This window comes from Oncorhynchus mykiss, chromosome 6 (assembly GCF_057628025.1).
Source record: "Oncorhynchus mykiss isolate SJ-2025 chromosome 6, ASM5762802v1, whole genome shotgun sequence".
In the NCBI taxonomy this organism is placed as follows: Eukaryota; Metazoa; Chordata; class Actinopteri; order Salmoniformes; family Salmonidae; genus Oncorhynchus; species Oncorhynchus mykiss.
In genome coordinates this window covers 49381741-49397543 of record NC_143027.1, presented here as the reverse complement: position 1 = coordinate 49397543, position 15803 = coordinate 49381741, and the positions used below count along the sequence as shown (strand labels likewise).

Below are 15803 nucleotides of genomic sequence, written 5' to 3'. Positions count from 1 at the left end.
GTCCAAACACACCAAGAAGGTTGTGAAGAGGACACGACAACGCCTTTTCCCCCTCAGGAGACTGAAAAGATTTGGAGTGGGTCTTCAGATCCTAAAAACATTCTACAACTGCACCATCGAGAGCTTCGTGACTGGTTGCATCACCCCCCGGTATGGCAATAGCTCGGTCTCCGACCGCAAGGCGCTAGAGAGGGTAGTGCGTACGGCCCAGTACATCACTAGAGCCAAGCTTCCTGCCATCTAGGACCTCTTAATTCCATGCTGTGACAGAGGGAGGCCATAAAAACTGGCAAAGACTCCAGCCATCCTAGTCATAGTCTGTTCTCTCTGCTACCGCACGGAAAGCAGTACTGCAGCACTAAATGTACACTACTGTTCAAAAGTTTGGGATCACTTAGAAATGTCCTTATTTTCAATGAAAACATACATGAAATGAGTTACAAAAGAATAGGAAATATAGTCTAGATGTTGACAAGGTTATAAATAATGTTTTTTTTAATTGAAATAATAATTGTGTCCTTCAAACTTAGCTTTTGTCAAAGAATCCTCCATTTGCAGCAATTACAGCCTTGCAGACCTTTGGCATTCTAGTTGTCAATTTGTTGAGGTGATCTGAAGAGATTTCACCCCATGCTTCCCGAAGCATCTCCCACAAGTTGGATTGGCTTGATGGGCACTTCTCACGTACCTTACGGTCAACCTGCTCCCACAACAGCTCAATAGGGTTGAGATCCGGTGACTGTGCTGGCCACTCCATTATAGACAGAATACCAGCTCACTGCTTCTTCCCTAAATAATTATTGCATAGTTTGGAGCTGTGCTTTGGGTCATTGTCCTGTTGTAGGAGGAAATTGGCTCCATTTAAGCGGCATCCACAGGTAATGGCATGGCGTTGCAAAATGGAGCGATGGCCTTCTTTCTTCAAGATCCCTTTTACCCTGTACAAATCTCCCACTTTACCACCTCCAAAGCACCCCGAGACCATCACATTGCTTCCACCATGCTTGACAGATGGCGTCAAGCACTGCTCCAGCATCTTTTCATTTTTCTGCATCTCACAAATGTTCTTCTTTGTGATCCAAACACCTCAAACTTAAATTCCTCTGTCCATAACACTTTTTTCCAATCTTCCTCTGTCCAGTGTCTGTGTTCTTTTGCCCATCTTAATCTTTTATTTTTATTGGCCAGTCTGAGATATGGCTTTTTCTTTGCAACTCTGCCTAAAAGGCCAGCATCCTGGAGTCGCCTCTTCACTGTTGACGTTGAGACTGGTGTTTTGCGGGTACTATTTCATAAAGCTGCCAGTTGAGGACTTTTGAGGCGTCCGTTTCTCAAACTAGACACTTATGTACTTATGTCTTCTTGCTCAGTTGTGTACCGGGGACTCCCACTCCTCTTTCTATCCTGTTTAGAGACAGTTTGCGATGTTCCCTGTGAAGGGAGTAGTTGTAGGAGATCTTTAGTTTCTTGGCAATTTCTCACATGGAATAGCCTTCATTTCTCAGAACAAGCATAGACTGACGAGTTCCAGAAGAAAATTATTAGTTTCTGGCCATTTTCTATGTATATATTCCATTTAAGATTCCCCGTTTCAAATCAAATTTATATATAAAGCCCTTCTTACATCAGCTGATATCTCAAAGTGCTGTACAGAAACCCAGCCTAAAACCCCAAACAGCAAGCAATGCAGGTGTAGAAGCACGGTGGCTAGGAAAAACTCCCTAGAAAGGCCAGAACCTAGGAAGAAACCTAGAGAGGAACCAGGCTATGAGGGGTGGCCAGCTACAATAGTCATTTACAGCATTAACAATGTCTACACTGCATTTCTGATCAATTTGATGTTATTTTAATGGACAAAAAATGTGCTTTTCTGAGTGGCCGCAAACTGTTGAATGGTACTGTAGGTCAAAAAGGCATCTTAACAGCTTCTACCCCCAAGCCATAAGACTGTTGAACAGTTAATCAAATGGTTACCCGGACTATTTGCATTGACTATTTGCTATTATTTTTTACTTTTGTTTATTTAGTAAATAACAGGGCTTCCCTGTCCAGGAAACTCCCCAAATACAGGTGTGCCAAGCTTGTAGCGTCATACCCAAGAAGACTCAAGATTATAATCACTGCCAAAGGTGCTTCAGCAATGTACTGGGTGAAGGGTCTGAATACTTATGTAAATGTGATATTTCCGTTTTAAATTTTGTATGAATTTGCAAACATTTCTAAAAACCTGTTTTTGATTTTTCATTATGGGGTATTGATGAGGAGGAAAAAACTATTTGATACATTTTAGAATACGGCTGTAACAAAATGTGGAAAAAGTCAAAGGGTCTGAATACTTTCCGAATACACTCTATGTGCTGTGATTTGTTGATTCAAATGGACTGAGATTACCAAAATGTTATATTATTATCCGTATTTAGTGTGCTACGTTTGACCAGGGCTCATAGGCCTCTTTTCCGAAATAGTGTCATTTAATGTGTTCAGAGACAAGTGGGTGTTTACTCTTTGTTTTTTGTGTGTGTATTTTATGTCTCTCTGTGTGTTCCCCCAGGTGCGTGTGGAGCTGCAGGCACAGCAGCAGGAGGCTTTGCGCCAGAAGTCTGAGGGCGAGCGCCAGATGAGGCTGGCGGAGCAGGACCGGACAGAGCTGAGAGAGGAGGCGCAGGGAGTCCGGGAGCAGGTGGAGGAGGCCGCCAGGGAGAGGGACAGGCTGGAGGAGCAATGCCGGAACCTGGAGGCCAGACGGACACACGCCGACCGGTGTTTGGAGGCAGCGGAGGACGGGGCGCGGGTGGCTGAGGCTGAGCTGAACAGGCTGCATGCAGAGCTGGGCCTGCTGAGACAGGAGCAGAGACAGGCTCACACACACAGGTCTGAATCACTCAAACTGCACTTTTTCTATTATTGTATTTGTTGTCTTTCATTTTCTAGAAGATATGTCCTTTGTCTATGCTTGATGATATGTTTTAATGTGTGCACACGAGCCGGAAGCAAAATCTCTCTACAGGGATAATAAAGTATTTAAAAAAAAATCTTGTCTCATCTTATCCTTCAGGCAGAAGATGGAACGAGACACGGCAGTCACTCAGCAACAGCTATACCGGGAGTCTGAGATCTTCAGTGGTCAAAAGGAGCAGGTGGAAGAGAAAAAACGGCAATTAGAGATGCTGGAGGAGGAGGTGCGAGTGTTGGTCATGGTCCGGGACAGTGTGGCGCGGGAGGAGCAGGAGGCGAGGAAGCAGCTGGAGGAGGATGAACGAAGAGCTGAGCAGCTGGAGCACCGGCTGATGGAGCTGCACACGGACCTGGCTGAGAGGCAGACTCAACTACAAGTAACATGACAGGGCAAGATTTAGACACCATACACTGTTGCCAATAAGTCGTAGTCTGAAATAGCACCCTTTTCCCTGTATAGTGCATTACTTTGGTCAAAAACAGTGCACTTTTTTAGGCGCAGCCATAGTGAAATAGGTCTGTACAGTTGTGGCCAAAAGTTTTGAGAATGACACAAATATAAATTTTGTCTGTCTGTCTGCTGGCTCAGTTTGTATGATGGCAATTTGTATATACTCCAGAATGTTATGAAGAGTGATCAGATGAATTGCAATTAATTGCAAAGTCCCTCTTTGCCATGCAAATAAACTGAATCCCCAAAAAATATTTCCACTGCATTTCAGCCCTGCCACAAAAGGACCAGCTGACATCATGTCAGCGATTCTCTCGTTAACACAGGTGTGAGTGTTGACGAGGACAGGGCTGGAGATCACTCTGTCATGCTGATTGAGTTTGAATAACAGACTGGAAGCTTCAAAAGGAGGGTGGTGCTTGGAATCATTATCATTCCTCTGTCAACCATGGTTACCTGCAAGGAAACCCGTCATCATTGCTTTGCACAAAAAGGGCTCAACAGGCAAGGATATTACTGCCAGTAAGATTGCACCTAAATCAACCATTTATTGGATCATCAAGAACTTCAAGGAGAGCGGTTCAATTGTTGTGAAGAAGGCTTCAGGGCACCCAAGAAACTCCAGCAAGCGCCAGGACCGTCTCCTAAAGTTGATTCAGCTGCGGGATCCGGGCACCACCAGTACAGAGCTTGCTCAGGAATGGCAGCAGGCAGGTGTGAGTGCATCTGCACGCACAGTGAGGCGAAGACTTTGAGGATAGCCAGGTGTCAAGAAGGACAGCAAAGAAGCCACTTCTCTCCAGGAAAAACATCAGGGACAGACTGATATTCTGCAAACGGTACAGGGATTGGACTGCTGAGGACTGGGGGAAAGTCATTTTCTCTTATGAATCCCCTTTCCGATTGTTTGGGGCTTCTGGAAAAAAGCTTGTCCGGAAAAGACAAGGTGAGCGCTACCATCAGTCCTGTGTCATGCCAACAGTAAAGCATCCTGAGACCATTCATGTGTGGGGTTGCTTCTCAGCCAAAGGAGTGGGCTCACTCACAATTTTGCCTAAGAACACAGCCATGAATAAAGAATGGTACCAACACATCCTCCGAGTGCAACTTCTCCCAACCCTCCAGGAACAGTTTGGTGAAAAACAATGCCTTTTCCAGCATGATGGAGCACCTTGCCATAAGGCAAAAGTGATAACTAAGTGGCTCGAGGAACAAAACATTGATATTTTGGGTCCATGGTCAGGAAACTCCCCAGACCTTAATCCCATTGAGAACTTGTGGTCAATCCTCAAGAGGCAGGTGGACAAACAAAAACCCACAAATACTGACAAACTCTAAGCATTGATTATGCAAGAATGGGCCGAAAGTTAATTGAAAGCATGCCAGGGCGGATTGCAGAGGTCTTGAAAAAGACGGGTCAACAATGCAAATATTGACTCTTTGCATCAACTTCATGTAATTGTCAATAAAAGCCTTTGACACACTTGCTTGTAATTATACTTCAGTATTCCATAGTAACATCTGACAAAAAAATCTAAAGACACTGAAGCAGCAAACTGTGGAAATTAATATTTGTGTCATTCTCAAAACTTTTGGCCACAACTGTATACTCAATGGCTCCATAGCTGTATTGGTTCACAACATTTCAAACCTAAAACTCTGCTTAAGTGCAATGGAGGAAGCAGTTATTTCTGTGTGTGTGTAGTGTGCGCGGGGGCTGCAATGTGAGGCCAAAGAGCGTGAGGAGAGGCAGCGGCAGAGGCTCCAGGAACTGCAGGCCCAGAGCCAGGTTGAGGAGAGCTCTCTGGCCCAGCACACACTCAGACTGGAGCAGGTCAACACTGCAGTGGCCGACATGGAGGACAGGAGCCGGCGAGTAGTGACCAGGGACCACAAGCAGTGTGCCGTCCTGCAAGAGCACGTGCCTCTGCTTGGTAAGCAGAAAATAACTTATACTACTTACAGTTGAAGTCAGAAGTTTACATACACTTAGGTTGGAGTCATTAAAACTCATTTTTCAACCACTCCACAAGTTTCTTGTTAACAAATTATAGTTTTGGAAAGTCGGTTTACTTTGTGCATGACACAAGTCATTTTTCCAACAATTGTTTACAGACAGATTATTTCACTTATAATTCACTGTATCACAATTCCAGTGGGTCAGAAGTTTACATACACTAAGTTGACTGGGCCTTTAATCAGCTTGGAAAATTCCAGAAAATTATGTCATGGCTGTAGAAGCTTCTGATAGTCTAATTGACATCATTTGAGTCAATTGGAGGTGTACCTGTGGATTTATTTCAAGGCCTACCTTCACACTCAGTGCCTCTTTGCTTGACATCATGGGAAAAAAAGAAATCAGCCAAGTCTGGTTCATCCCTGGGAGCAATTTCCAAACGCCTGAAGGTACCACGTTCATCTGTACAAACAATAGTACGCAAGTATAAACACCATGGGACCACGCAGCCGTCATACCGCTCAGGAAGGAGACGCGTTCTGTCTCCTAGAGCTGACAACAACAGCAAAGGACCATGTGAAGATGCTGGAGGAAACCAGTACAAAAGTATCTATAACCACAGTAAAACAAGTCCTATATCGACATAACCTGAAAGGTCACTCCGCAAGGAAGAAGCCACTGCTCCAAAACCTCCATAAAAAAGCCAGACTACGGTTTGCAACTGCACATGGGGACAAAGATCGTACTTTTTGGAGAAATGTCCTCTGGTCTAATGAAACAAAAATACAACTGTTTGGCCATGTTTGGAGGAAATAGGGCGAGGCTTGCAAGCCGAAGAACACCTTCCCAACCGTGAAGCACGGGGATGGCAGCATCATGTTGTGGGGGGTGTGCTTTGCTGCAGGAGGGACTGGTGCACTTCACAAAATAGATAGCATCATGAGGAAAGAAAATGATGTGGACATATTGAAGCAACATCTCAAGACATCAGTCAGGAAGTTAAAGCTTGTGCGCAATTGGGTCTTCCAAATGGACAATGACCCCAAGCATACTTCCAAAGTTGTGGCAAAATGGCTTAAGGACACCAAAGTCAAGGCATTGGAGTGGCCATCACAAAGCCCTGACCTCAATCCTAAAGAAAATGTGTGGGCAGAACTGAAAAGGCGTGTGCGAGCAAGGAGGCCTACAAACCTGTCTGTTACACCAGCTCTGTCAAGAGGAATGGGCTAAAGTTCACCCAACTTATTGTGGGAATTTTGTGGCAGGCTACTTGAAACGTTTGACCCAAGTTAAACAATTTAAAGGCAATGCTACCAAATACTAATAGTGTATGTAAACTTCTGACCCACTGGGAATGTGATGAAATAAATAAAAGCTGAAATAAATACTTTTCTCTACTATTATTCTGACATTTCACATTCTTAAAATAAAGTGGTGATCCTACGACCGGGCATTTTTACTCTGATCAAATGTCAGGAATAGTGAAAAACTGAGTTTAAATGTATTTGTCTAAGGTGTATGTAAACTTCCTATTAGACTTAGACTCCTTATTTGCTCACTATCGCTGTACTCTCGCTCTCAACCAGGGTTAAAATAATATTTGTTTTCTTTCAAATACTTTAAAGGCGCTTGATTGAGCTTACCTGGCACCATGGAACCAATGTTATAGTCCCCAAAGTACAAAGCCTGCCCATCTGATGCTACACGCAGGCTCAATCAAATGCTCCAAAGTGTTTGAAATACATACAGTACCAGTCAAAAGTTTTAGAACACCTACACATTCCAGGGTTTTTCTATTTTTTAACTATTTTCTACGTTGTAGAAAAATAGTGAAGACATCAAAAGTATTAAATAACACATATGGAATCATGTAGTTAACAAAAAAGTGTTAAACAAATCAAAATATATATATATATATTTTAGATTATTTTAAGTAGCTACCCTTTGCTTTGATGACAGCTTTGCACACTCTTGGCATTCTCTCAACCATGCATTTAAATTAACAGGTGTGCCTTTTTAAAAGTTCATTTGTGGAATTTATTTTATTCTTAGTGCGTTTGAGCCAATCAATTGTGTTGTGACAAGGTGGTATACAGAAGATAGCCCTATTTGGTAAAATTCCATATTATGGCAAAAACAGCTCAAATAAGCAGAGAAACGACAGTCCATTATTACTTTAAGACATGAAGGTCAATGAGTAAAAGTGCAGTTGCAAAAACCATCAAGGGCTATGATGAAACTGGCTCTAATGAGGACTGCCACAGGAAAGGAAGAGGATAAGCTCATTAGAGTTAACTGCACCTCAGATTGCAGCTCAAATAAATGCTTCCCAGAGTTCAAGTAACAGGCACATCTCACCATCAACTGTTCAGAGGAGACTGTGTGAATCAGGCCTTCATGGTCGAATTGCTGCAAAGAAACCACTACTATAGGACACTAATAAGAAGAAGAGACTTGCTTGGGCCAAGAAACACGAGCAATGGACATTAGACCGGTGGAAATCTGTCCTTTGGAAATGAGTCCAAATTTGAGATTTTTGGTTGCAACCGTCGTGAGACGCAGAGCAGGTGAATGGATCATCTCCGCATGTGTAGTTCCCATAGTGAAGCATGGAGGAGGTGTGATGGTGTGGGGGTGCTTTGTAGGCGACTCTCAGTGATTTATTTAGAATTCATGGCACACTTAACCAGCATGGCTACCACGGGATTCTGCAGCGATACGCCATCCTATCTGGTTTGCTCTTCTTTATTTTTCAACAGGACAATGACCCAAACACACCTCCAGGCTGTGTAATGGCTATTTGATCGAGGAGAGTGATGGCGTGCTGCATCAGATGATCTGGCTTCAACAATTACCCGACCTCAACCCAATTGGGATAAGTTGGACCGCGGAGTGAAGGAAAAGCAGCCAACAAGTGCTCAGCATATGTTGGAACTCCTTCAAGACTGCTGGAAAAGCATTCCTCATGAAGCTGGTTGAGAGAATGTCAAGAGTGTGCAAAGGGTGGCTACTTTGAAGAATTTGTTTAACACTTTTTTTTGTTTATTACATAATTCCATATGTGTTATTTCATACTTTGGATGTCTTCACTATTATTCTATAATGTAGAAAATAGTAAAAATACAGAAAAACCCTTGAATGAGTAGGTGCGTCCAAACTTTTGACTGGTACTGTATTTGAAAGAAAGCAAATACCATTTGAACTCCGGTCTGATCTCAATACACTATCTTTCATCATTCGCTCCTATCATATCACCAATATTCACCTCAGTGTTTTCTGGTTTTTGTCTGCCTGGTTTGTCCATCCACACCTGAAGCAGGTTTGTTACATGACTGTGTTTATGTGTGAATGTGATCCCAGGGCAGGAGCTGTATGAGAGGGAGGCCCCGCTGCAGGAGCGGGCTGAGGAGCTGCAGGAGGAGCTGGGGGCGTGTCGGGCGGAGGTGCAGTGTATGCAGGAGGAGAGGAGGAGTGCCGAGAGCAGGCTGCAGGCCCAGAAGAGCTGCGAGCACGCCCACCAAGAGAAACCAAAGGAGACAGAGCTGGTGGGTCATAGGAATGGATGGATAGATGGTAGGGAGGGATATCTATGGATGGCTACTGGCTTTTCACCTAAACTTAGTGGATATCTACGTATTTTTCATTGCTGTACCATTTTAGCCGGGTGGTATCGTAGCGTCTGTCATCAGACTGTAGGTTGCGACGACTAAGGAGGAACTAATTTGGAACTCTGTTCGCAGTTGGCCCATGCGTTGGCTGCGAGTTTCCGTTCAGGGGGTTGGAGACTTCGCTAGTCTCGTTAGTATCTTTTCTCCTACATATTCCCCCGGAACCTAATCGAGCATCTGAAGCAATTTCAATTCTTCGTTTCCGAGATTAAGAAGAATGAAATGTGTCGCCCATAGTCTCTGTTGACATATTTAGGCAATCTTAGTTGCAAATTTGCAAGGATTAGGAGAAAGTGACTGGTAACAGGATAAATAATAATAATATTAAACAATATAGCAGCAGCATAAGTGGTATTGTGTGTGTGTGGGTAGAGACCTAGGTGGGGGTGGGCAGCTATTATCTAGTTGTTTAAAAGTCTCATTGCTTGGGGGTAGAAACAGTCTCGGAGCCTGTTGGTCCGAGACCTGATACTCTGGTACCGCCTGCCGGAAGGAAGCAGAGAGAACAGTCTATAGAAGGGGTGGCTGGAGTTTTGGGAAATTTTTCGGGCCTTCCTCAGACACCGCTTGATATGCATGTCCTGAATGGCTGGGAGCTGGCCATGGTAGAGCAGGCTGCACAGGACAACAACCAGAAGTCCAGAGGCCTGCAGAAGGAGCTCAACACGGTGTCCAAGGAGATGATGGGCCTCAGAGACAATGTTCTGTCCATCTCCACTACAAAGTTGGAGTTAGTTACAGAGTTAGACCTTCAAATGTAGACAGTGTACAAAACATTAGGAACACATTCTTGATACACACTGGAAACTGTTGAGCATGAAAACCCAACAACATTGCAGTTCTTGACACACTCAAACCGATGCACCTGTTACCATACCCCATTCAAAGACACTTAAATATTTTGTCTTGCCCATGCGCCCGGAGCACTTTCAGTACAGAGTATGAAGTTGCATTCTGTTATGTAATCTGTTGTGTCCCTCAGCTGCGCAGTCAAGAGGGGGGCGAGAGCCGCCTGAGGGAGATCAAGGAAGCCATGCGTTGGCTGAAGACTGACGTCAAGGCAGAACTGAACAGTGGGATGGTAGAGCTGCCCCTCGCGCCTGACCAAGATCCCTCCTCCTCAGACACTGACGACCACAAAGAGAACTACCCCCTCTACTCAACCCCAGCCGTGCCTAGGCCAGCCTGCAATCCTACTGTAATGCCTCAGCTTTGCTACCTTACACCTCTCCCTGTCATATCTAGTTTGTGCTGCACACACGAGTCTGTTAGCCTGGGTGCCAGTCTATTTCAAGCTCTTGCCAACACCTAATGGAATTGTTTAGCTTGACAATGACAAAGGCAAGAGCACAAACAGATCTGAGACCAGGCTTCAAGTCTGTATACAAAGCTTTTTTGAGCAATGCCCAAGATTTGTGTCTGTGGTTAACTTTTGGTATTTGAGTTTAACATACTTCCCTTTTCATCATACCTCATGCGAAATACCTTGTAACAAAGCTTACTACAGAACCGCTGTTCTTCCATCACTAGCAGGCAGAGGTCTTGCCTGTGTTCCTTAGATTGATGGGGTGTACAGTACAGTCTAGGAATTCCTCTGAAGCGATGACAGGTCTGTGTTTCTCTGCATGTCTGTCTGCAGTGGAGGGGAGAGGTGCTAAGAGAGAGACTTCGACAGCAGGAGGACCTCCTGAAGGTACTACTACCCCAACTTGTCTTCACATTCCAGTATGCTTCATCTCATGGACCAAAGTTCAGTCAGGGCCATATCAACCTTCTCAAGAGTAGCCATGCTGATTTAGGATTAGTTCAACCTTTTAGATCACAATGAACACGTTGACATACTGTACAAGGGGTAGGGGAGCTTATCCGAGATCAGTACTCCTAATCTGAGATGCTTGATAGCTACAGTGGGGCAAAAAAGTATTTAGTCAGCCACCAATTGTGCAAGTTCTCCCACTTAAAAAGATGAGAGAGGCCTGTAATTTTCATCATAGGTGCACTTCAACTATGACAGACAAAATGAGAAAAAAAATTCTGAAAATCACATTGTAGGATTTTTAATGAATTTATTTGCAAATTATGGTGATAACTAAGTATTTGGTCACCTACAAACAAGCAAGATTTCTGGCTCTCACAGACCTGTAACTTCTTCTTTAAGAGGCTCCTCTGTCCTCCACTCGTTACCTGTATTAAAGGCACCTGTTTGAACTTGTTATCAGTATAAAAGACACCTGTCCACAACCTCAAACAGTCACACTCCAAACTCCACTATGGCCAAGACCAAAGTTCCTTGGTGTCCACATCACCAAGAAAGTCGTGAATTTATTTAACTAGGCAAGTCGGTTAAGAACAAATTCTTATTTACAATGATGGCCTACCCCGGCCAAACCCGGACGACGCTGGGCCAATTGTGCCCCGCCCTATGGGACTCCCAATCACGGCCGGATGTGATACACCAAGGACTGTAGTGATGCCTCTTGCTCTGAGATGCAGTGCCTAAGACCACTGCGCCACTCGGGACCCACCACTTTAATTTGGTCCTATGTAGCAAAATTTGAAGTGGTGTTTTTTACATTAGATTAAAGTAGAGACTGAGCTAGAAAATGGTATATCATACACTGCAGTTGAGCAACAATGGGAAAGTAATTCAGCTTTGAAAGTTGATAAACTTGTAACCCCACTTTTGATAAAATGTCCCGTCCCCCATTCAGCACCGTTCACACCCTCTTAAGCCATAGCCTCACCCATCTCTTTAAGAATTTACATATGATGCCATGTGCTAAATAAAGTGATTAAGGTAGTGTAGTAAACAACCAATGATTAAGACTAAAAGTGGGGAAAGTAGTAGTAAAAATACACTTTCTCTAGTCCTTGGCCTAGATCCTAATCTGATTTTGGTGCAGGTCATGTTGTTTTTCACATTACCGTCTCTGGTAAACACACACTACATCAAATCAAATAAAATGTATTTTGTCACATGCACAGGATACAAAAGGTGTAAACCCTACAGTGAAATGGTTACTTGCATAGTGGAGTATTTTGTTTAGACCCATAATCCCAGCACTACCATGCACCATGCATTAATCTGCTGGAAGCTAAAGCTAACCAACTTGGTTAAATGTTAGCTAGCTAGCTAACATTAGGCTATAACTAGCAATGAAAATGTATTTCTGAGATGCGATTAATATTAATACACAGCTCATACACGTAACGTTAGCTAGCGAGCCAGCCAGTTAATGTTGCCTGCTAGCTAACAGTATGCTTAAACTTGCAATGAAAATGACTTTCTGACTAAATTTGAAATGTATAATATCTGAAAATGTAGCTAGACTCTTACCTGTATTCGTGGATGAACGTGTCTCCCTCTCTGTCATGGATGCCATTAGTTTGAACATGTAATCTGGAGACAGGGGTTTTATACAACAGCCTTCTGTGTTCTCTTTTCGACTCCCATCGCATTTGCAATCATACTCTGCTTCCACTGGGCAATTTCATGGATTTCAAAACTCGGTCAACTTCTTCCGCAACAACAATACTATTGAGCGCCGTTTCTTCCCCATCACTGTCATCAGAAGACTCTACAATGTCTCTTTCAATATACAAAAAAATCTAAATCAGAGATTTCCTCATCGTCTGATTCATTTTCAGAGTCAGAGCGAGTCAGTGTGCCGCCCGGATCCCTCTCCAGAAAGTAGTTCATCACAACTTTTTCCCACTGATCTTTGTTGATAGTGCCTGTTAAATTCAGGGCAGCATTGTTGAGAGCAGTAGCCACACCTTTGCAGTTATTCATGATATCTTTAAAAAGATCCACAGTAGAAAGGATTATCTACACATACTGAGCAGCTCATGTTATGGAGAGAAGCAGCAGAGGGCGCGGCCCCCTATTCACATCAATGGGACAGTAGTGGAGAAGGTGGAAAGTTATGTTCCTCGGTGTACACATCATGGACAAACTGAAATGGTTCACCCACACAGACAGCGTGGTGAAGAAGGCACAGCGGCGCCTCTTCAACCTCAGGAGGCTGAAGAAATTTGGCTTGTCACCAAAAACACAAACTTTTACAGATGCACAATCGAGAGCATCCTGTCGGGCTGTATCACCGCCTGGTATGGCAACTGCTCCACCCACAACCGTAAGGCTCTCCAGAGGGTAGTGTGGTCTGCACGACGCATCATCGGGGGCAAACTACCTGCCCTTCAGGACACCTACACCACACAGGAAGGCCAAAAAGATCATCAAGGACAACAACCACCCGAGCCACTGCCTGTTCACTCCAGAATGCGAGGCCAGTACAGATGCATCAAAGCAGGGACCGAGAGAAGCTGTTTTTCAGTCTATCTCAAGGCCATCAGACTGTTAAACAACCATCACTAACATTGAGTGGCTGCTGCCAACATACTGACTCATCTCTAGCCACTTTAATATTGAAAAAATGTATGTAATAAATGTATCACTAGTCACTTTAAACAATGCCACTTTATATAATGTTTACATACCCTACATTACTCATCTCATATGTATATACTGTACTCTATACCATCTACTGCATCTTGCCTATGCCATTCGGCCATCGCTCATTCATATATTTTTATGTACATATTCTTATTCATTCCTTTACACTTGTGTGTATAAGGTAGTTGTTGTGAAATTGTTGGGTTAGATTTCTTATTAGATATTACTGCATGGTCGGAACTAGAAGCACAAGCATTTCGCTACATTCACATTAACATCTGCTAACGATGTGTATGTGACAAAACTTGATTTGAGCGTGCTACATGGCAGACCAATCCGAACTCATCTCTCGCCATGTCCAGCCCATCCATTATCTAGGGTTAGGCCAATCATGGCTAGCGGGGTTCCTGTTTTTGTTTTTTTTCATGGCTAAACCAACAAAGCTCATAATTTAACAATTTATTTTACAGATGTCATACAAGTTTGTAGTTAAGGCACATAAAAGTTCACATGTTCCAGAAGGCGTTTCAGACAAAATACGCATTTTGATAAAAAATAAAAATGTCTTCGTGCAAATGCCTCTCCTGTGATGTAGTGACGTGTGACATACGCCTAGGTTTCTGGGTCACAGATGGGCAGGGAAGGCCTATCTATGCCATTCTTCATTTGTTTCTGACTGTTCTGTTGTCCTCGCCAGGCTCAGCTGGGCAGACGCATGTGGTCTCAGGAAGAGTTTCTGAGCCAGCGCAGGCAGCAGACCGAGGGGAGTCTATTGGGGCTGAGCAGACGAGTGGACAAGCTGGGCCAACTGCTCGGCAACTGCACCTCGGACTCCCTCTCTCTGAGCTCCTCTGAGCCCCCACTTAAACAAGGCTGTGTAAGTGTGAGCAAAAAGGGAAGGAACCCTTGTCTAATAGCACTTATAGCAGCTACATTCATCCATCAGTAAAGGAATTAGTGATATGCCATGGTACTGTTTACATTTATTTTAGAACCACCCTAATAGTTCATGTAGATTCCATTGTATAAGCTACAAGTGGAAATCAGTTAACAATACAGTCTCGGTCTTGATCTGTTTAGCCAGATGCTCCAGAGAAATGGCGTCTCCAGGAGAGTGCGCAGGCGGAGGTGTCCCACAAACCTGTGAGACTGGATCCTACACTACTTGAGAAGTAGCCAGGCCCCAGGCTGTGTCCAGGCCTCTGACAGCCTCCCAGCCTCAGTGTAGGGTGAAGTTGCCCCTAGATGCTGATATTGGGTCATCTTTGCATTTCCCCACAAATGGTTAGGATTGGGGGAGGGAAGCTGATCCTAGATCACTGCCTAGGGGAAACTTCACCTTAGAGCGTGTGGCATGCCTAAACATGATCCACCATCACAGCAATATTTACCCAAGGTGAAGAGGAACAGTCTCTCATCCATCCAAAGTGGACTTGGCCTGTTAGCAGGATCATCAAGCAAGATAAAAAAAAATGAATATATATATATGAAACTATGCATTTGTGTGGCTTAAGTATTGTATCCTTAACATAGTTTCCACTATCTCAACTAGTTTGAGAAGTTTTTTGGGCAAATTCAATTACTTTTTTGCCTATGAATATGCTTGTTTTTGTATGACATATTGGTATATTTTTTTACTTTTTAATATCAATGTCTCATTTATTTACAAGCTTTCCAGTCACGGTAGCATTTAATTCCTAGCATCCGGCTAATGCATGAAAATTCTGTTTGTTACCATCAATATGTTTTGTGGACTTATGTTGCTCTCCGGTTTTGTGATTAAACAAAGGTGTGGTTGAATTTATTGTCTCGGCCTTGGGCCTATATATCAGGGTGTCAAGGCAATTATCGCAACACATAGATTGTCATGGATTTTTTCCCTGGCTTGATTCCTCTGTGATTTTACCCCTGCACCACTACTACAACACAATCAAATTGTGCAACATCTGCTGGGACTGTTGTGTTACTTCGCCCAATATCATTATTAAGGTGATAGGGCCACAAGTGGTTTGAAGTGCGTGCACCCAGGTGGAATTGACATCCAAAATAAAGTGAAAAAGTGATATCATTACTGTAGTTAGCTAAATTGAATATGTCAATTCCTTTAGACATATATTTTAAGATACCTTATTGGAATTATGAAAAATCACCCTGAAAATGTACCTGTCCTTCAAATGAGGGGGAACTATTTTACCAGACGCCATTCTGCTGCCCAGTTGTGATAGCTAATGGTTGAAGTATCACTGCGCAGGTCCGCGTGGACAGCGTAAGTCCCTACAACGCGCAATGCTGTCGGGGGTACGCCAAATAAAAATG

The 15803-nt window shown here is 43.6% G+C and overlaps 1 protein-coding gene across 22 annotated transcripts in view; it reads left to right on the top strand.

Annotated features, from left to right (window-relative positions):
* The window catches only part of cntrl (centriolin), a 113081-nt gene extending 97794 nt beyond the window's left edge, over positions 1-15287 (top strand). For 16 of the 22 annotated variants that reach the window (XM_090238106.1, XM_090238107.1, XM_090238105.1 and 13 more), the window contains 8 exons: positions 2552-2871; positions 3056-3332; positions 5112-5340; positions 8724-8908; positions 10014-10229; positions 10671-10724; positions 14185-14364; positions 14568-15287. In XM_090238106.1, coding sequence (XP_090094232.1) covers positions 2552-2871; positions 3056-3332; positions 5112-5340; positions 8724-8908; positions 10014-10229; positions 10671-10724; positions 14185-14364; positions 14568-14663 — 1557 coding nt within the window. In that variant the 3' untranslated portion in view covers positions 14664-15287. Of the gene's footprint in view, positions 1-2551; positions 2872-3055; positions 3333-5111; positions 5341-8723; positions 8909-10013; positions 10230-10564; positions 10725-14184; positions 14365-14567 lie in introns of all 22 variants that reach the window. The other 6 variants (XM_090238113.1, XM_090238112.1, XM_090238111.1 and 3 more) reach the window with 2 other exon arrangements.
* Positions 15288-15803: the final 516 nt, after the last annotated feature.